This window comes from Bos indicus x Bos taurus, chromosome 6 (genome assembly GCF_003369695.1).
Source record: "Bos indicus x Bos taurus breed Angus x Brahman F1 hybrid chromosome 6, Bos_hybrid_MaternalHap_v2.0, whole genome shotgun sequence".
Lineage (NCBI taxonomy): Eukaryota > Metazoa > Chordata > Mammalia > Artiodactyla > Bovidae > Bos > Bos indicus x Bos taurus.
The window spans coordinates 66,849,984-66,871,014 of NC_040081.1; the positions used below are offsets into that span (position 1 = coordinate 66,849,984).

Here is a 21,031-nt window from a genome sequence, read left to right on the forward strand (position 1 = left end):
CAACTGAAGTGACTTAGTACACGCATGGTAGTTTGTTGAGTAAATGAAATAGATCTGTGGATATACAGTGTTGTTACAAAGCCATAATTAAGCTGTAAGAGGACATTTGTTTGGTTGGCAGTGTTTAATTATACAGTGGAAAGTGAGAAATTAGGTTGGAAAGGCAGAGAAGGCTTTCCAAGGAGGTGAGAGTTCAGTGAAGACAAGGAGCTAGCCACACCAGCCACTACTAGGAGTAACAAGTGAAGGCTACTTAATTAAAAGCTTCTAAGATGAGAAGAAATTAAGCCTATTAAAGAAAGAAGGGAGAAAATTAGGAAATGAGGTTACAGAGATACATGGAGACAGGATTCTATAGGCCATTTTAGACTGTGGTGGGGATTTGGAAAGGGAAGCCATTGTAGAATTTTGGAAGGAGAATTTTGGAAGGACACAAAAGGATGGACTTAACTAAAGGCTTATTTCACCTGAGCTTATGTCTTACTACTCTTTGACCTCATCTCATACCATCTCTCTTCTCTCATCAGCCAACCTGGCTAGTAAAGTTCCTTTTACCCTCCTCAAGTAAATTCCCACATCTGGGTGTTTGCATTTACTTTTAGCAGAGAGGTTTTTCTATTCAATGCTCTCTCTTAAAAAATACTCCTTTATGCTGCTTTTACTCCTTTCCATGGCAGTCAACATATTCTGTAGTTTTTAGTTCACTTGTTTATTTTCCCCCATTTAGAATGACTGTAGTAGAGCAGGAATTTTACTTTACTCACAGTTGTAACCCCAGCTTCTAGAAAATGCCTGACAGATGGTAGATACTCAATAAAAACATATTGAATCAGAGAATGAAAAGTGTTGTTTCAGAGAATGAGTGAGGGAGAGTAATGCAAGGTAATGTCAGAGGTGAGCAAGCTTCAGAACATGTAAACCTCTTTAAAAATTAAAAATTCAAATTTTGTTACAACTGCCATGAAAAATCATGGGGAATTAAGCAGGGGAGTGATGTAATCTGATTCACACTGGCTGATATTTGGAGAATAAATTGTAATAGACAGAAGAGATTTCATTCATTCTTTCCTTCGCTAATATAAACAGGCAAGTGTATCAGTCAGCTAGGGGCTTCCCTGGTGGCTCAGCAGTAAAGAATCTGGCTGCAAGGCAGGAGATGTGGGTTTGATCCCTGGATCGGGAAGGTCCCCTGGAGAAGGAAATGGTAACCCACTCCAGTATTCTTGCCTGGGAAATCCCATGGACAGAGGAGCCTGGCTGGGGTTGTAAGAGTCAGGCACAACTTAGCGATTAAACCACCAAACCACCACTATCAGTCAGCTATCGCTGTATTACACACAACCCAAATTCTAGGATGCTCAGGCTTCAGTTGTTGCAGCTCCCAAGCTCTAGAGTACAAGATCAATAGTTGTGGTGCACAGGCTTAGTTGCTCCAAGGTATGTGGGATCTTCCAGGAACAGGAAGATCCACCTGTGTCTCCTACATTGGCAGGCAGATTCTTTACCCCTGAGCCACCAAGGGACCCCCAAATTATTCTTTATAGACAAATAAGACTTGAAAAAGCTGTTCAAAGCATTTCATCTTTGTATAAACAACAATAAATTTTAACTGACTTTATTTGTACTTTTTGTTCTTATGTTTCTGAAAGAGAATAGTAGTCTGGGAATTGGATTATTTGGCCCTGATTTTGGCTGTTACGTGGCTTTGCCAAGTCACTTAATATCTTGGCATCAGTTTCTTTAAGATATCTTCCAGATACAAGTGCCTATGAATTTAAAGCTGGTCCATCAGCAATATTTATGAACTACCAGAATTATAAGTAAATTACTCTGGGAACCAAGATAGCTTATTATCAAACCCAAAAGTATTGAAGGGATCTTTAGACTCATTGAGTCAAACTCCCTCATTTTAGAGATGAAGAAACTGAAGTCAAGAGTGATGATTCAATTTTCCCAAGATTATAGACAATTAGTAATGGAGTTTAAGATGGGAAAAGGCATATAATCCTATAGAAAATTTGACTTTGTTGTTAAATTTTTAAGTGTGTGTAAGAAGATATTCACACCTGTACCTAGAAGATACATCTTAAGTTGAATCATATGAAACTGCTATTTTTGGGGGGTAAAAAATTGTCAAATATCATCAACTTCATTTGGTTTAACATAATTGAGAACATTAGCAGCACTGTTTGTAAAAACAAAAACACAGCAAATTACCCAAATGTCCACAAACTATAAAATATAAAAATTACTGGTGAGATAGTCATAAAGGGGAATTCTATAGAACAGTAGGGAAAAAAGCAAACCTTACAGTCAGAGCATCAAGAATGATAAATCTCAAAAGCAAGCAAATCACCAAAGAATGCATACTATATGATTACATTCTTAGAGAATACAAAAAGAAGAAAATGAAACAATTTATTATTTAAAGATAATCTTATAGGGCAAATTTCTTTCTTTCTTTTTTTTTTTTTGGCCATTCCCCATGGCATGTAGGATCTTAGTTCCCTGAGCAGGGATTGAACCCATGTCCCCTGCAGTGGAAGCTCCAAGTCTTAACCAGTGGATTAGCAGGGAAGTCCCGAGAAATCATTTTTTTTTGAAGCAAGGACTATTAGACAGAAAATCACATTAATTGTTACCTCTGAGAGGTAATGTTTTATTTCTTAAATTAGGTGGTTGATACTTTGGTGTATATTATTTTTTTCTTTATAACTGACACATATTTCCTAAATTAAATTATTCAATATTTAAAACAATATAACATTAAAGAAATGACACATGCTCTTTGCTGACAGGAGTATAAATTGGTATAGACACTTGAAAGGGCTATTGGCAGTGTCTATTAAAATGAAAAAGAAGGAATGTAATAGATTTTCTGTGTTAGAGAAAGTTTGGATTAAACTCCTGGAGAATTACTTTGCTTACTATAATCTTAAGAAGCTACCTGAATTTTGAGATCTCTAATTGCTCTGAAATCCTCCAGTGTCCCTGCCCACATATTCTGCTTCCTCCATCCCTCCCCTCCTGCCCTACAGCACTCCATACCCACCTACCCACCAGTCACTCCCTCATTCGTTCATATCACATGCCCTCCCTCTTTCATATGCTCCCCAAACATAAAACAATTTAAGTTCTAAGGTCAGTAACTAGACAAGATTTTATTATTTTTCCTGCCATAAAACATGCAACATTAATGTTCATTTACAATGAGAACTTACAAAAGGCAACAAAGATTATTTGCACTCCCTTATCATCCTCTGCCCCACGCCCCCTAAAATGTTGGAAGCATTTTGCTGTGTAAACAGTTCAGAGAGAGTATTGTTTCACTGGAATGAGGTCCACCCACACTGTTTCCAGAGATAAAGTTTTGGAATGGTTAACTACATAGTAAATGATACTGATGCAGCCATGGAATTTTCTGTCCAGTTCAATCAGATGTTTTCACAAAAATTCATATAATCAAAATTCTTACTACTAAAAATTACTTTTGTAGTAATTGGGGGTTAGATGAGATGAACAGTGTCCAGGACTAGATTGCCTATGGCTAGCTTATGTGAAAATTTGCAGCAATTCTTACTAAAACAACCAGCCTAAAAAATTCCTCAGTTACGGTAAACTATCCCTGAAGTAATATAATTCTCCTTGGAATATTTAGAAGTTTTGTCTCAGAATTTATCCTGTATCTCTGAATCAAAGTTGGTTCATTTTCAAATTACAGAGATAAATGAAATAATAACCATGAAAAAATTGAATTCAATTATTTTACCTTTTGCTAGACTTGAGCTTAATAGTTGTTTCTCACCTGTATGTGTGGTAAAATTCACATAACTCAATACTGCTTTTAGGGCTTCCCAGGTGGTGCTAGTGGTAATGAACCTGCCTGCCAGTGCATGAGACAAAAGATGTGCAAGTTTGATCTGTGGGTTGGGAAGCCACTGTAGGAGGACATGGCAACTCATTCCATTATTCTTGCCTGGAGAATCCCATGGACAGAGGGGCCTGGTGGGTTACAGTCCCTACAGTTGCAAAGAGTTGGACATGACTGAAGCAACTTAGCACACACACACGCACGCATACTGCTTTGCCCCAGAGACACAGATCCCACTATTAAAGTTTTGTTTCTAAGACAACATTTAGTCAAACTATCTTTTGTTGTTTTCTTGCTTTCTTAAGATTTTTGAGATGTAAAGCTGACTTTATTTCACTGAATCCTAAAATTTGTTTTTGCCCATTTTTGTTCAGGGTAAGTAACACTAGGAAAATAAGCCTTTCAAATGGAAAAAAAAAATTGAGAAGATAGAAAACCTAGTCACAGGGTCACTGTGTTGGTAGCTTTTCAAATGGAGAATAGATTATAAAAATCTCTTAAACAGTATAAAATGTTGTCATTCTGTGTTTTAGTATTTAGCTCCCCCCCCCAAAAAAAGGCAGTTATAATAATGGGTCTGGTTCAGTGGATTTACATGCTTATTTGAATCCTCTTCAAGGGGGAAAAAAAAGGCCAACTGATATTTAATTCACTTTTCTATTTGAGTCTATTTTATTAAGGAGGAAGTGAATTAGACTTGAAAAATTATTATCTCTGGGAAAGTGGTCTAGTAAACTAGACCCACTTTTACACACATTTTCTGAAATGCACATCAAGTGGGTTAGCTCAGTTTCCTGTAATGTGGTGATTTCTAGTCTGGTGGGGTTGCTGTGCTCTTTCCTACTTTCGGGCATTATACACACACTGATGCTTTCTGATGAAACACAGATGATGAAACACACTGATGGAGAGAAGTGGATGTGCCGGGGAGGGGGCTGTAATGAACTGCTGAGCCCAAGCCAGTGCACACAGCTCCCTGATGCTCCAGCAGAGAACCAAGTATTGGTAGACTTTCCATTCAATAAGCGGAATCCAGACTTTGATGTGAAGTTTGTCATGCTTAGATGATGACAGCTAAAGCACTTTGCAAACACTGTGAAGAACTTGTGTGTGTGAGCCCAGCAGAACGTGTCTGCCAGCCCGTGGATCAGGTGCTGGAGACTGCCCATCAGGCAGTAAAAAAGTATATTAGTGGAGAAAGAAAGTTTCTATTTCTTGGAGAAAGAAAGAAAATGTTAATGCATCTCCCTTTCGTCGGTTGACATCTCCCTCTTTCCCTTTTTCCAGGCTATGTGCTGTCCCTGAGCTGTCCGAATACCTCCCAGGCTTGGTGTGAGATCACACGTGTGTCACAGCTGCTGGCTTCTCCTGTCCTCTACAGGGACCTGAATTCCAGCATAACCAACCTGAGTGTTTCTACAAATACAGAGAACAAATACAACCTTTATATAGGCCTGGTACTGGCAATAAGTTCCAGTATTTTTATTGGCTCCAGTTTCATCTTGAAAAAAAAGGGCCTTTTGCAACTGGCCAAAAAGGGTGTCACTAGAGCTGGTAAGAGACAAATGCAACTAACAAATTCAAGTTTCTAATTGCAGAGATAATCGTATTGTAACCGTGGTGCTATGAGAATTTCAGAGAATTTCCCTGTCTCTGTCTTAGCCCCTATCTCTGTTCTCAGCAGTTTCCAGGATTGAACCAGTTATGTCTCCTTTAGGTTGAGACTAAAACTCAAAAGATTTAGCATGTGGAATGAGTTATTCTTTCATAACCTTGTTGTCGTTCAGTTGCTAAGTCATGTCTGACTCTTTGCAACCCTATGGACTGCAGCATGCCAGGCTTCCCTGTCCTTCACTGTCTCCAGGAGTTTGCTCAAACTCACATCCATTGAGTCAGTGATGCCATTCAACTATCTCATCCTCTGTCACCTCCTTCTCCTCCTTAGTCTGAGATTTCAGGATTTAAAGTCAGATCAGGCTAAACACATTAGGGGGTTTTGTTTGCACTCAGAGTAAAATCCAAACATCCTTGCACAATCTCTGACCTCACCTCCTGTCTAAAGTGTCCCATGCTACCTCTCCAGCTTCATCTTCTGCTACCCTCCCTGCCACCTGCTTTTCTCTGGTTCTTAGAATTTACCAAGTTCTTTCCCACCTCAAGAGACAGGGGTTCAATCCCTGAGTCGGGAAGATCCCCTGGAGTAGGAAATGGCAACCCACCCCAGTATTCTTGCCTAGAGAATCCCATGGACAGAGGAGTCTGGTGGGCTACAGTCCATGGGGACAGCAAAGAATCAGAAATGACTGAGCGCAGCATGGCTGGGACAGCTTCCCACCTCAAGTTCTTTTCCTTTGCCTGCAACTCTCTTCTTCCTGCCTGTCACTTGGTGACTCATACTTCAGACTTCAACTAAAATATAACCACTCCAGAATGGCCTTCTTGACCATCCTCTTTGGGAAGGTCTCACTCACCTCCACCCCTGCTATTATTGCACTAAGGGTTTCCTTCAGTGTCCCTGGAATAATTTGTCATTGTACATTTATTGTTTATTTACTTGTTGTCAACAGTCTTGTTTATTGATAGTAGATTCACAAAAGCAGGAACCTTCCCTAGCATAGAGGTTGGCACCCAATAAGTATTGTCAAGTCAATAAATAGATAGCAGTAGAATTAGGTACTATTTGCAGTGACATTTCAGAAGCTGTTAGCTCTGCTTGACTGTCCTTTATTAGCCATGAATTTTCTATTCATTCTTATCAAGAAAAATGTCTTTAAAAAGCTAAATATTGTTTTAAGATCCATGGAGGATAATAAATGGTTATGAATTACACAAACAAGTTTACAGAAGAGTACTATTGAGGGGACACTGATTAAAATAGTTTAGCATTTAAAAAGATAGACAAAATAAAAGATAATTGAAAAGTCGAATAAGTCCATGCAGCAGTTTATTACACAATTTTTAAAGTGGCATTTCAGTCCACTAGAGAAAGGATGAATTATTCAATCGAAAGTATAGAGACAACTGTCAAAAACTAGAGGAGAAAAATGTAAGAGTCCTACTTTATTCCATTTTTCACAATAGATTTCACATACTTTAATTTAAATTTAAAATAAAATAATTTTTTTAAATCCTAAAAGAAAGTCTTCCTAAGCATAAAGATAAAGGAGGAAACAATTCTATATGAAGAAAGAGATTATTTGGATTGACCAAAAAAAAAAAAATCCTACTTGAAAACACCTTTAACTGAAACTGAAAAGGAAATGACATGTAGGGGAGGAAATTTCAAAATATATGACAAAGGGTAGTTAGGATCCACAGTATGTAAAGAGTGACTACAGCTGATAATCCCAGGAAAAGGAAATGGCAACCCACTCCAGAATTCCTGCCTGGAGAATCCCAAGGACAGAGGACCCTGGCAGGCTACAGTCCATGGGGTCTCAAAAAAGTCTGACATGACTTAGGTGTGACTAAACAACAACAATACTTGATAAGAAAATGATTAGTACCTAACAGAAAAATACAAAGCACATAAACAAGGAACTCACAGAATAATAATTGTAAGTGGCCAATAAACATACTTAAGTAAATGTTAATTCACTAGTACCCAAAGAGATATCAACTATATAACAATTGGCTCCAGGGTTGTTGCCTACTATTTTAATAAGATTTGGTTTTTCTTTAAAAAATAATGCCCTATGCTGCTAAGGGAACTTGAGAAATAAATAGCTTTCTTAAACATTGCTGGAAGCAATATAAATAGGTACAAACTTTCCTGAGAGAAATTTGGGAAAGTTTAAAATGTTACCATCTTAAAATCGAATAATTCTACTTCTGGGAATTTATCTTAAGAAGTGAATGAAACTACAGTAATAAAAACAGCATCATATTGGCACAAAAACAGACATATAGATCAATGGAACAGAGATAACCCACACATCTACAGTCAATTATCCTATTATAAAGCAAGCAAGAATATATAATGGAGAAAAGAGTTTCTTCAACATGTGGTGTTGGGATAACTGGACAGCTACATGTAAATCAAGGAAATTAGAACATCCCTTATACCATATACAAAAATAAACTCAAAAAGGTTTAAAGACCAAAATATAAGATGTGACACCATAAAACTCCTAGAGGAGAACATAGGCAAAACATTCTTGGACATAAATGGTAGCAATATTTTTATATGTCTCCCAAGGCAAAAGAAATAAAAGCAAAATTAACAAATAGGACCTAATCAAACTTAAAGCTTTTGCATAGCAAGGGAAACCATCAACGAACAAAAAAGACAACCTATGTAATGGGAGAAAGTATTTGAAAATAGTGTAACCAACAAGGAGTTAATATCCAAAATATACAAATAGCTCATACAACTCAATATCAAAACAAACAACCCAATCAAAAAAATGGCAGAACACTTAAATAGACATTTTTCCAAAGAAGACATTCATATAACCTATAGACACATGAAAAGACATTCAGTGTCACTAATTATCAGGGAAATGCGAATCAAAACTATAGTGAGGTATTATCTCACCCTGGTCAGAATGGCCATCATTAAAAAGTCCACAGACAAATAACTAGAGAGGGTGTGGAGAAAAGGGAACCCTCCTATACTGCTGGTGGGAAGGCAAATTGGTACAGCCACTATGGAAAACGACTGGAGGTTTCTTAGAACACTAAAATTAGAGTTACCATATGATCCAGCAGTCCCATTCCTGGGCATGTATTCAAAAAGACAAAAACTCTAATTTGAAAAGACATATACACCCCAGTGTTCAAAGCAGCACTATTTACAAAAGCCAAAACATGTAAAAAACCCAAGTGCCCATCAACAGATGATTGGCTTAAGAAGATGGGATATATAAATATAATGGAATATTACCCAATCATAAAAATGAATTAAATCTTTCCATTTACACCAACACAGATGCACCTAGAGAATATAATACTAAGTCAAACAGAGAAAGACAAATATATATTACTTATATGTGGAATCTACAAAATAATGCAAATGAGAACCAGACTCATAGACATAGAAAACAAATTTATGGTTACCAAAGGGAAGGGGATAAATTAGAATAAATTAGAAGTATGATATTAAGAGATACAAACTACTGTACCTAAAATAGATGAGCAACAAATATTTACTGTATAGCATATAGAACTACATTCAATATCTTATAATAACCTATAATGGAAATTAATCTGAAATATATATATATATAAAAAACTGAATCACTTTGCTGTATACCTGGAACTAACACAAAATTATAAATCAAGTATATTTCAATTTCTTAAAAAAAGAATTAAACACATCCAATATAAGCATTATGGCCTATAAAGTAAAAGAGTTTAAAAAAAAAAGAGTAAATAAGAATTCAACCTAGATTTACATATCTGGATGTTTATAATATTTAAGGCTTTTATATAATGATAAGAAAAAAACTAAAAACAATATATATATATTGTTTCCAGTTTTATATATATATACACTCTATGGTTATATATATATATATACACACACACACACACACACACACACACACACACACACACTCTATGTTTGAGTGTCTGTATGATCTCATACAGGTTAATAATAATACACCAGACTTTGGAATGCTCAATTATTAATTAAGGGCTGACAAAGTATTTCTGATACTAAGTTTTTTAAAAATAGCATATGAAATCATATTTTAATATTCCAATTTAGTTATTTGCAAATTTTGTAAGGAGAAAATCATAAATGGTTAATTCATGTGGTTAAGGTCAAAAATTACAAGAGTGGGAAGATAATTCTCTGAGTATCTTAGGAAAGGTTTTGTCGTTTTCAGTAGACTAGACACAAATAGATTCAAGGGATTAGATCTGATAGACAGAGTGCTTGAAGAACTATGGACAGAGGTTCATAACATTGTACAGGAAGTGGTGATCAAAACCAACCCCAAGAAAAAGAAATGCGAAAAAGATAAAATGGCTGTCTGAGGAGGCCTTACAAATAGCTGAGAAAAGAAGAGAATTGAAAGGCAAAGGAGAAAAAGAAAGATACATCCATCTGAATGCAGTTCCAAAGAATAGCAAAGAGAGATAAGAAAACCTTCCTAAGTGAACAGTGCAAAGAAATAGAGGAAAACAATAGAATGGAAAGACTAAAGATCTCTTCAAGAAAATTAGAGATACCAAGGAAACATTTCATGCAAAGATGGGCACAATAAAGGACAGAAACGATATGGACCTAACAGAAGCAGAAGATATTAAGAAGAGGTGGCAAGAATACACAGAAGAATTATACAAAAAAGATCTTAATGACCCAGATAATGAGGATGATGTGATCACTCACCTAGAGCCACACATCCTGGAATATGAAGTCAAGTGGGTCTAAGGAAGCATCATTACAACCAAAGCTAGTGGAGGTGATGGAATTCCAACTGAGCTATTTCAAATCCTAAAAGATGATGCTGTGAAAGTGCTGTATTCAGTATCCCAGCAAATATGGAAAACTCAGCAGTGGCCACAGGACTGGAAAAGGTCAGTTTTCATTCCAATTCCAAAGAAGGGCAATGCCAAAGAATGCTCAAACTACCGCACAATTGCACTAATTTCACGTGCTAGCAAAGTAATGCTCAAAATTCTCCAAACCAGGCCTACAGTACTTGAACAGAGAACTTCCAGATGTTCAAACTGGATTTAGAAAAGGCAGAGGAACCAGAGATCAAATTGCCAACATCCGTTGGATCATAGAAAAAGCAAAAGAATTCCAGAAAAACATCTACTTCTGCTTCATTGACTATGCTAAAGCCTTTGACTATGTGGATCACAACAAACTACGGAAAATTCTTAAAAAAGATGGGAATACCAGACCACCTTACCTGCCTCCTGAGAAACCTGTGTGCAGGTCAAGAAGCAACAGTTAAAACTGGACATGAAACAACAGACTGGTTCCCAATTGGGAAAGAAGTACTTCAAGTGTGTATATTGTCACCCTGCTAATTTAACTTCTATGCAGAGTACATCATGCAAAATGCCAGGCTGGGTGAAGCACAAGCTGGAATCAAGATTGCCAGGAAATATCAATAACCTCAGATATGCAGATGACATCACCTTTATGGCAGAAAGCGAAGAGGAACTAAAGAGCCTCTTGATGAAAGTGAAAGAGGAGAGTGAAAGAGCTGGCTTGAAATTCAACATTCAAAAAATGAAGATCATGGCATCTGGTCCCATCACTTCATGGCAAATAGATGGGGAAACAATGGAAACAGTGACAGACTTTATTTTCTTGATTTTCTCCAAAATCACTGCAGATGGTGACTGCAGCCATGAAATTAAAAGATGCTTGCTCCTTGGAAGAAAAGCTGTGACAAACCTAGACAGCATATTAAAAAGCCTAGACATTACTTTGCTGACAAAGGTCCATATAGTTAAAGCTATGGTTCTTCCAGTAGTCATGTATGGATTTGAAAGTTGGACCATAAAGAAGGCTGAACACCGAAGAATTAATGCTTTTGAGATTTGGTGTTGTTGAAAACTCTTGAGAGTCCCTTGGACTGCAAGGAGATCAAACCCGTCCATCCTAAAGGAAATCAGTCCTGAATATTCATTAGAAGGACTGATGCTGAAGCCCCAATACTTTGGCCACCTAATGCAAAGAACTGACTCATTGCGGAAAAAAAGACCCTGATGCTGGGAAAGATTGAAGGTAGGAGAAGGGAATGACAGAGGATGACATGGTTGGATGGCATCACTGACTCAATGGACATGAGTTTGTGCAAGCTCCCAGAGTTGGTGATGGACAGGGAAGCCTGGCATGCTGCAGTCCATGGGGTCACAAAGTGTCAGACACAACTGAGCGACTGAATGACAGCTGACACAAATTCAGTTTCATGGTGCCAAAAGGTAGAGAATAAGTAGAGTCCAGCTGGCTAATGCTGGTTATTCTCTCATTGACTATCCAAAATTTCAAAAGCTCTTAGGTCAACCATCTTTCCTTTAATGTCTTCATTAGGTACTAATCTAATTTAATATTTACGGGGTTCTGTCTTTAACTGTGGCCAAAATAAAGCATTTAGGGCTTATAATACTCTATCTACACCTCTGAATGGCATAAATAGTTTACCTTCCATATCAGTAAACAAAGGATACTGCTGACATCAAGACAGTAGTGACTGCCCCCACCAGCAGTCAGTGCAGCCTGAGGGGATTTGAGATGGAGAGCACTCGATATTGGCCCTAAACAGTTAAGGTGCATACCAAAGGAATGATTCCAGTGAGCCAGACTCCTACATCTTCCCATACAAATAGAAGTGCTAAATTCATTGTTTAAAATTAACAGTAATCTTTTGATGTTCCAACTACCTGTTTGTTTTTTTTATTTTTTTTGCAAAACTCCTATATATCCTGGCTCCTCCCTTTTCTATTCAGAGCAGGCCCTCAGAATTATCTGAGAGGCTGCCTCCCAGACTTAAGCCCTCAGCAAATCCACCAAATAAAACATAATTTTCAGTTTTTAGGTTTGCATTTTTTTTTGAGTTGAAAATAATAAACCTCATGACTAATTTTCCTGCAAATGAAGAAAACTTATTTTCTGTAGAAATCAAAGGCAATGTAAAGGAGATCTCTAGAAATGACTGAGTAAGTAAGCTAAAAGATCAGATATACTGAGTAGGCCTTAAGTCTTGCTTTTTCCAACCATATTCCGGTACCTTTTATAGAAGTTAATTCCCCAAACCCTCTTCTTCCACTTTAGAACTTAATTTCTATTTTCATCATTTTCCTAGGACAAGGTGGACATTCTTACCTCAAGGAATGGCTCTGGTGGGCAGGATTACTCTCAAGTGAGTCCATAATGCCAAGAATGGTGTTTGCTTGCAAAATGATGAATAAATTACATGCAGTTGTTCAAACTGATCAGTTTATCCAACTGGTAAGGCTGGCATATCAGTCTGGAAGTTTTTGTGTGGGCATAATGTCTCATATATAAAGTAAGTCCTATGAATTTAGAATTAATTTTTATTCTGTCTTCCTCCCACCCTCATGTTCTCAATACTGTCTTGGATAGCCAAGAAAAAACTTACCATCTGAAATCTTAAGTTTTATCACTAACTTCTCCTTCTTTTGTATTTTATTCCCCATAATAATTGATGAAAATGCTTCCCTCCTATATTTCCCTGGCTCCTAATTCTATATGTGACTATTCTAGCTGCATAGAGTGGGTAAATTTCCTAGCAAGGACCAAAACGTGGATAAATGAAAGTCCCCTCAGGTTGCTTGGTTCTGAACAAACAGAGAGGAGATGAAGATTGTCAGCATCTCCCTCCTCCTAGACTTGCCCGGAGGATTAAATGAGACTCTGTATGAAGTGAAACCACTTTCGTTAATGTGATGTCCAGAGAGAAGGCGGTGTTATCTCTCAAGCACTTTTGTAGATTTATATCTCCCTGCTAATTCCTCTGAACTTTCTCAAATTCCAAGCCTTAAACTTCCAGAGAAAGGACCTCATAGTTTCACATACTTGCCAGCCATCTCCCTCTGCAGCCAGAAGCCTTAAAACTTCCATCGGTTTTCCTGTACCACGTAAAACATTTCAGTATTTTTGAGATTCTCTTAAAGAATTGGATAACTTTTTCTTTAAACAAATGGTGGTATCTAAAAGGCTTGTTACATCAAAACTTGGTTTCGCCTCTTGGTGGGTGTCAAAAGACACAACCAAACCAAAGATAAGAAGAAGAAAGGATTTGTTACTTGGAGCAGGTAAGGAGAATTCTGGGGATCTTTCCCAAAGTGCTGTCTCCCCAAACAGCAAATTGGGAAAGTTTCAAGCTCAAAGTATGTGCATATTCATAGAGGGCTTGAGCAGAGAAGAATCGAACATAGAAATGGGATGAAGGTTGATAAAATCCAGGCTAAGGCTTCTGTCTAGTTTATAGAGGTCATGAGGGTTGGGCAAGTTCAACATCATTCCTTAGGTTCAAATGGACTTAGTGGTGGAGGGGATTTAAATTCTGCAAAATAGCTCAAGAAAGTACTTTAGGCTAGCCTTTCCACTGAACCAGAATTGGGAGTCTTTACAACCAATTTATCATCTTTGCTGTTGTGACTTTTCTTGCCTGATAACAGTTTGTCCTTTTGTTCCTTTAAGATTATTAATTATTGAGCCCTGTTCAACGGCAAGCACTGTGGCCAGGCTTAGAGCACACAATAGCTTAGGCCTAAAATGGCTTCTCTTACATCAAAAAGCTGTATCTCGTTCTTTTCCTTTGGGAAACCCATACCCTATCTGCTTACAAGATGCTGAATAAAAATAATTTCAATTTATATAGCGTTTTTTCCATTTTTAAGGTGTTTTCACATTTGTTTTCATACTTCATTTGAGTAACTGTTGTCAGGGACCATACTGGGAAGATTCCAAATAAATACTTGGATGATTCTCTCCCTTTACTCTCTCTCTTTCTCGTATCTTCCCACCCTCTGCCTATGCGATAGAAAGTAGAAGAAGAATATTATATGGCTACATTTGTAATTGTATTCTCACCATGCACATGGTTTCAACAAGTATTAAAGACAGAAAAGCATTGTCTTCAACATTAGAGATTTTTACCTAGAGACAAACACACATTACTTCATGAAGTCAGTATTTTCCTGGAAACCTATCGTGATAAAAATATAAATAATGAGGTATTCAAGAAAGCTTATGTTGATGAAAAATTAACTAGTCAATCTAAAAAAGAAATGGAACATTTTTATTCAAGTCAAATTGAGAATTATAACCTGAGAACAGCCTCTCAGCAAACTATTCTGTACGTTAGAGATCAAATCACAGTTGTATAAGTTTTTTGAGACAGGAGGCTGTACACTAAATGCTGTATAACGAACACTTTACACAATCCAGAGGTGCACGTACAAAGAAGGTCGTGGTCCCTTCAAGATTGAGGAGGAAGGATATCCGCTAAGGAGTCTGGCTAACGCACAAGACACACTAAAGGGGAGAGGGGAGGCCCAAATGGGGAAAAAAATTGTGTACATTTTTCTCATCTTGCCATAAAATGTGAATTTTATTTCATTGCTTATGATTCCAAGAAAACTACCATTGTTGCTGTTATGCACAGTCTCCTAATGTTCCATTCTGTATGTTTCTATTTGTTTTAAGATGTTTTGAAGCTGATTACTCTTGCAGATCTGGCTGGGGATGGGGTAGGGGCTGGGAGTGGAGTGGATAGCAGCCAGGGGGAAAAAGAAAAAGTGTACTGGTGTCTTTTATCTGTTCCAGAAGCTCTCTCAACAAGAAGTATGTGCTTGGCATAGCTGCAGTGTGAAATACTACATTCTGTGGGCAAGCATTCAGTTGTGACCCAGGAGAATAATCTGCCCTCAATACAAGAACCCAACTCTTAGAGGGATTTTCCATTGCTCTCGAAGTTAATTGCATCCCCCTATCTCATGGAAGTCTGGAGTTGCTCAGATAAGAAAAGGCCTCCAGGAGCACATTGTTAGGACTTGAGCTACTAAGATACTGTTACTTGCTTGTAGATCCCCTGCAATCCAGGGCTGCCTGACTACACAGGCCTGTGGGTATCTCTGCCTATCCCCTGGCTGGACTATCCCCTGGCTGGACCTCTAGAAAGCATTCTAATTTTACAAGTTGCTTTATTATTAATTTGCCCACAGTAGGTATTCTTGAGCAAACAATAATTCTCTGCTCACTTCAAAGCCTACCTCTGCCAGATTTCAGCAGAGTGACCAACTATGTTTCTGGTACTAAAGTAAATGAAATCTTTATTGAAGGTCTTTTAAAATAGATATTTCCCTGTCACCACTTTTTGCATTAGTGAGTTTGCGTCATCAGGTAATTATGGTGCATCTGCAACCTTTGAATACCAAACTTTCCCCACCTTCCCTAAAAGAAGTTAAATTATTCCTTTTCATTAGATGTGTCTTCAGAATAAAAGACTACTGTTTTGCCTGTGTCCGTTGTTGAATACATGTGCCTATCCTTCATATTAACGCTGCTGCTTGCTTTCCAGTGGGAGCAGGAGAGGCTGTGAATTTTGCAGCTTATGCTTTCGCTCCTGCCACTCTGGTCACCTCACTGGGCGCTCTGAGTGTTCTTGTCAGGTACGTGAGCAGTAAGGAACTTGGCTTCTGCAGAGATTTTAATACCATGATTCACATAACCCACAAGAAATAGATTACTAAGTGTATCTCAAAGAAAATTTTGAAAATCACAAAAATAATTTAAGAAGATTCCACAATAAATAGCAGTAGAAATAAGAAACAAGAGTGTCTTCCTGCTAAACTTAAGGTAATTGTGTGTTTTCTTTGTGATGATTCAGTGAAGCCAAGCAGTTTTCCCCTCTCACCTGAACAAATTGCCACAACCCTCTTTATGCTTTCTGTTGCCATAGTGGTTAATGACCATAGTTATCAGAGGACTTTAAAAAGCATGATATTTGGTTTAAATTTCAGCTCTTACTAAAACTCTTGCATTGATGCTGAATTACTTCTGTTTGGAGACATCTTAGTTTCTTTTAGTCCTGCAAGCAGGAGTCATTTTCCTGTCAATAGAAAGTGGATCTAATATATCTGAGTTGATCATTATTATGATCCCAAATGAATGTGTTCCATGAACCCATGAACTGTTTTATTTTGTAACTAAGCAACTATTGTGTTTTTGCCTTTTCCTTTTATCTCCATTATCAACCTCTAGAAGAAGGTTTATGACTAGGCCTACCCACTGGTGGGAGTGCCAGGGCATAAGGAGAAGGGACCACAGCCGACCTAGTGGTTGAACAGCAGGATGGCATAATCTGTGTCCATCCTGGTGCCAATCTAGAACTCCCTGAGGCCATAGCAACCAAAGTAGTGGGAGCATTGGATAGGTGAAAGTATCAGGGCAATAGCAGTTGGTAAGGAAATATTTTAGTATTTTGACAACCCATTTGGTTGTACTTGTGTGTACCAGCTAAATACTGGCCCTGAAGAGCAGAGTTAATTCTTCTTTAGGCTTATATCTTTCTTTGACGCTTTCATGAGCATGCATGTTCTAAATGTATCATGCCAGTAAGATGTAAAAATATCTTCTACTTTGACTTTACAGAAAAAGATGGGGAAATTGAAAACAAATTGAGTGGGACCTCTTAGAAGGCCATGGGAAATTTTCAGGTGTACAGAATGCCTATTATAATATTTTAGATAGAAAAGCAATTTAAGCAGATTTGATTAATCATCTTTTCTGAGTTTTAAAGCTAATCAGAGTACAGATGTAGAAAATAAAGTTACCAGAAGGTGAAGGGAGAAGAAGGGATAAATTGGAAGACTGGAATTGACATATATATATACTATATATAAAATAGACAACTAATAACCTACTGTATAGCACAGGTAACTCTACTCAATACTCTGTAATGGTCTATATGGGAAAAGAATCTAAAAAAGAGTGGATATATGCATATGTATAGCTGATTCACTTTGCTGTATTCCTGAAACTAACAGAACATTGTAAATCAACTATACTCCCATGAAATTTTTTTAAAATAGCAAACTACCAATGATTTTTAAAATGTTAATCTTAAAGTTTGACAAATGGTAGAAATTTTTCTAAATACAAATATAGTAATATATAACAAACTTCACACACATACATAAAGCAAGCAAGCTAATTGGGGTTTTCAGTGTCATGTAGCATATTCCAAGCAGTTGACTGAGATACAGACTGGTGCACACCATGGCGTGACAACTGAGCTGCTGTGGAATCCAAAGGTAATTGAATAAGAGTGATTTTTTTCCTTCTTCCCACAGTGCAATATTGTCTTCCTACTTTTTAAATGAGCAATTGAACATTCATGGGAAAATAGGCTGCATATTAAGTATATTGGGATCAACTGTGATGGTTATCCATGCCCCACAAGAAGAGAAAGTTGCTACTCTGCATGAAATGGAAATGAAATTGAGAGACCCAGGTCTGTAATTCAACTGAAAGAGACACTCAAATTCTGCTCCACTTTCTGTCATCACATGAGTTTGTAATAATATTGTAATATGCTTCCTGCAAGCCTGTCTGTGGCTTGAGATATAGTACAAGCCTTCTGAGTAGTACAAGCCTTCTGAAAAGGTGCCACAACTAATTTTTGTGTCCGTGCTTCGCTTCCTCAGAATGAAGGGAAGAGATGGGAATTGGTGAGGGGAAAGGCTTATATTCCAACCCAAACTTTGACATCTTCCTCATTCTGAAAATAAAGTCAATCGGGCAATACCTGCTGTACCTTATAGTGTTGTCTGTGAGGTTCAAATATGTCTGTGAAAGTCCATTATGAGATATCAAAAGCCATGCAGTAACATGTTGTTGCTGTTCCTGTTTTTAATTTAATCACGGTTCTCTTTCTAAAACACTTATGCTCCTAAACTCATGACTAACAAGATTTCACAAAGACCTGACCCTATTGGCATTTTCTAAAGTCTAATTCTTTTCTCCTTCTAACAGGATTTATCTGCTTTGCTGTGATCATAACTGTGATCTCCTTGGTACTAATTTTGATTGTGGCGCCCAAGAAAGGACAGACCAATATATTGGTCTACATATCAATCTGTTCACTGATTGGAGCATTTTCAGTTTCCTCTGTCAAGGGCCTGGGAATTGCCATTAAGGAACTACTGGAATGGAAGCCCGTTTATAAGCATCCCCTGGTCTTTGTTTTGTTGGCTGTACTTGTGCTTTCAGTGGCAACACAGATCAACTATCTCAACAAGGCACTGGACACCTTTAATACATCTCTTGTGACTCCCATTTATTACGTGTTGTTCACATCCATGGTAGTGACTTGCTCCGCCATCTTATTCCAAGAATGGTATGGCATGAATGCTGGAGATGTCATCGGGACTTTGAGTGGATTCTTCACCATCATCAATGGCATCTTCCTTCTACATGCTTTTAAAAACATTGACATTACCTGGAGTGACCTGACATCCACTACTCAGAAAGAAGTCCTCTCTGCGAATGGCAGTGAAGACAAATATGTCTTACTAGAGAACACAGACTGTTCAGTGCCAGGATTCGATGATGACATTACCTTGTATAGCAGGACTGGTCAAAATCCCTAGAAACGTGGACTTTAACCACCAGGAGACACTTGGAGAGGAGAAGGAATACCTGATTCTTGAAAGAAATATTAGGAAAGCTGGCATTTTTAAAGTTCTAACTAATAATGTACACATGAGGCCAAATAAGCCATCAAGTTTGAAAAATCAAAATTTTGGTCCAGAAGACTTTTGCTGTTTTTCATTTCTGCAAACTTGAAACACTCCCTAAGCATGAAAGAAGTCAAAGAATTAGATAACTCTCAGAATAATCTCTTTCTTTTGGTCACAGTGTGTGTGACCTGCCAGGTGGCTCGTCATTTCTTTGGCTGCTATTCTTAGTTTCTCAGTAATTCACAGGTAAACTCAACTGTGTACTGATAAGCAGAATATCAGTCTTCACTCTAATGAGTCATAGTTTCAAATTATTAAGACTGAGAAGCGAGATCACTGATGCTTCCCCTCGCTCTACAACTTCCTTCTTTCTAAACTAAATAGCTAAAAGGAAGAGTGTTAAAGAACACACACATGTTGGAAATCTGCTCGGTGGTATGCTAGACTGTGCAAGACACATGTGCCCATGAAGGGCTTATAAGTTGTAATTTATTAGTATATCATAGAGGTTTATTAACAATTAAAATGGGAGAATGGAAGAGAGAAATACTTAATACCTTAGGTAAATGAAACTATTTTTCCTTTTCACAAAAACAAATGCACATGATTATGTTCATGGGTTAATTCAGACCTGAACAACACAGGACACAACTGAGTTTCTGAAGAAGCACAAGTGATTTTGGCTTTGGAGTTCTTTCTATTCATTTTGTTCTTTACTTTTATTATTATTATCCCAAGTGTCATTTTTATTTTTGATGTAGACTTTCAAAGAGTAATTGCTGCATTGTTTTAGCATTATATTGTACACTTCAATTTTTCTCAAAGGTTTAATCCCCAAAGGGTGGGTTTTCCACAAACTAGAAACAAATAGAAAAATCTTTATGAAAGACCTGAATGAGTTATCATAATTGTCCTCTTGAAATCTGGCACTTTCACCTTTATTAAGGAAATTATAATTGGTTACTAACCTTTTAAAAAATATACATATCCTACCACAATAAGTGGTAGATTGTCTTTTTCTGTTGAATTTCATCCTGGCCATGCTTTCCATCCATTTTATTGTAATTATCTGGGGAAAATAGGAAGGTGGGTTAACTTCTTAGAAAACAAAATACTAAGACCCCGGGGTAAAATACTAAGACCTTAGTACAGGGAAATATATTTTCATGTTAAAGCATGCATAAAATTTTCCTATCTCACTCCAAGTGCATGGGAGAAGTAACAGTTTTGGTGGTCTTTACTGTTTATGGGTAGATTACTCATCACTCATTGATTTAATGGAAAAGAAACTAGCTATATTATTTCTAGACCAAAGTTATTTCTCTCAAAAAAATCCTAAGCCCAAAATTATGACATGAAAAAAAAAAAAACCTTCAGTTTGACTGGATTTTTCTTCTCTAATGTCAAATGTTATTTTGTTTGTAATCTAGCTCAAGTCTATCCTGGGTAATAGTAGTAGATTCTTTCCTTCAGAATTCCATTAAAGTGACTTGAGCATTTCCACAGTTTCGTTGAACTATGACTGACGTCCACAGTGATGACCTGCGATGATTGCAAAATTCTAAAGTGCTGGTATAGTCTCTTTGGCATAGGGCTTCCCAGATGGCGCAATGGCACCCCACTCCAGTACTCTTGCCTGGAAAATCCCATGGACGGAGGGCCTGGTGGGCTGTAGTCCATGGGGTCGCTAAAAGTCCGACACGACTGAGTGACTTCACTTCACTTTCCCAGATGGCGCTAGTGGTAAAGAACCAGCCTGCTAATGCAGGAGACATGAGAAACACGGGTTCAATCCCTGGATTAGGAAGATCTCCTGGAGAAGGGCATGACAACCCACTCCAGTGTCCTTGCCTGGAGAATCCTATGGACAGAAGGGACTGGCAGTCTACAGTCCATGGGGTTGCAAAGAGCTGGACACAACTGAAGTGACTTAGCACACAGGCAGTGTTGAGTGCAATTCAGTGCCTTCCAAATTTTTGA

The 21,031-nt window shown here is 37.6% G+C and overlaps 1 protein-coding gene across 1 annotated transcript in view; it reads left to right on the forward strand.

Moving 5' to 3' along the window:
• NIPAL1 (NIPA like domain containing 1) overlaps window positions 1–20,421 on the forward strand; it is a 28,695-nt gene extending 8,274 nt beyond the window's left edge. Inside the window, exons 2-6 of the mRNA XM_027544438.1 lie at window positions 5,159–5,425; window positions 12,646–12,702; window positions 15,889–15,979; window positions 17,663–17,823; window positions 18,345–20,421. Coding sequence (XP_027400239.1) covers window positions 5,159–5,425; window positions 12,646–12,702; window positions 15,889–15,979; window positions 17,663–17,823; window positions 18,345–18,961 — 1,193 coding nt within the window. The 3' untranslated portion in view covers window positions 18,962–20,421. The remainder of the gene's footprint in view (window positions 1–5,158; window positions 5,426–12,645; window positions 12,703–15,888; window positions 15,980–17,662; window positions 17,824–18,344) is intronic.
• The last annotated feature ends 610 nt before the right edge of the window (window positions 20,422–21,031 follow it).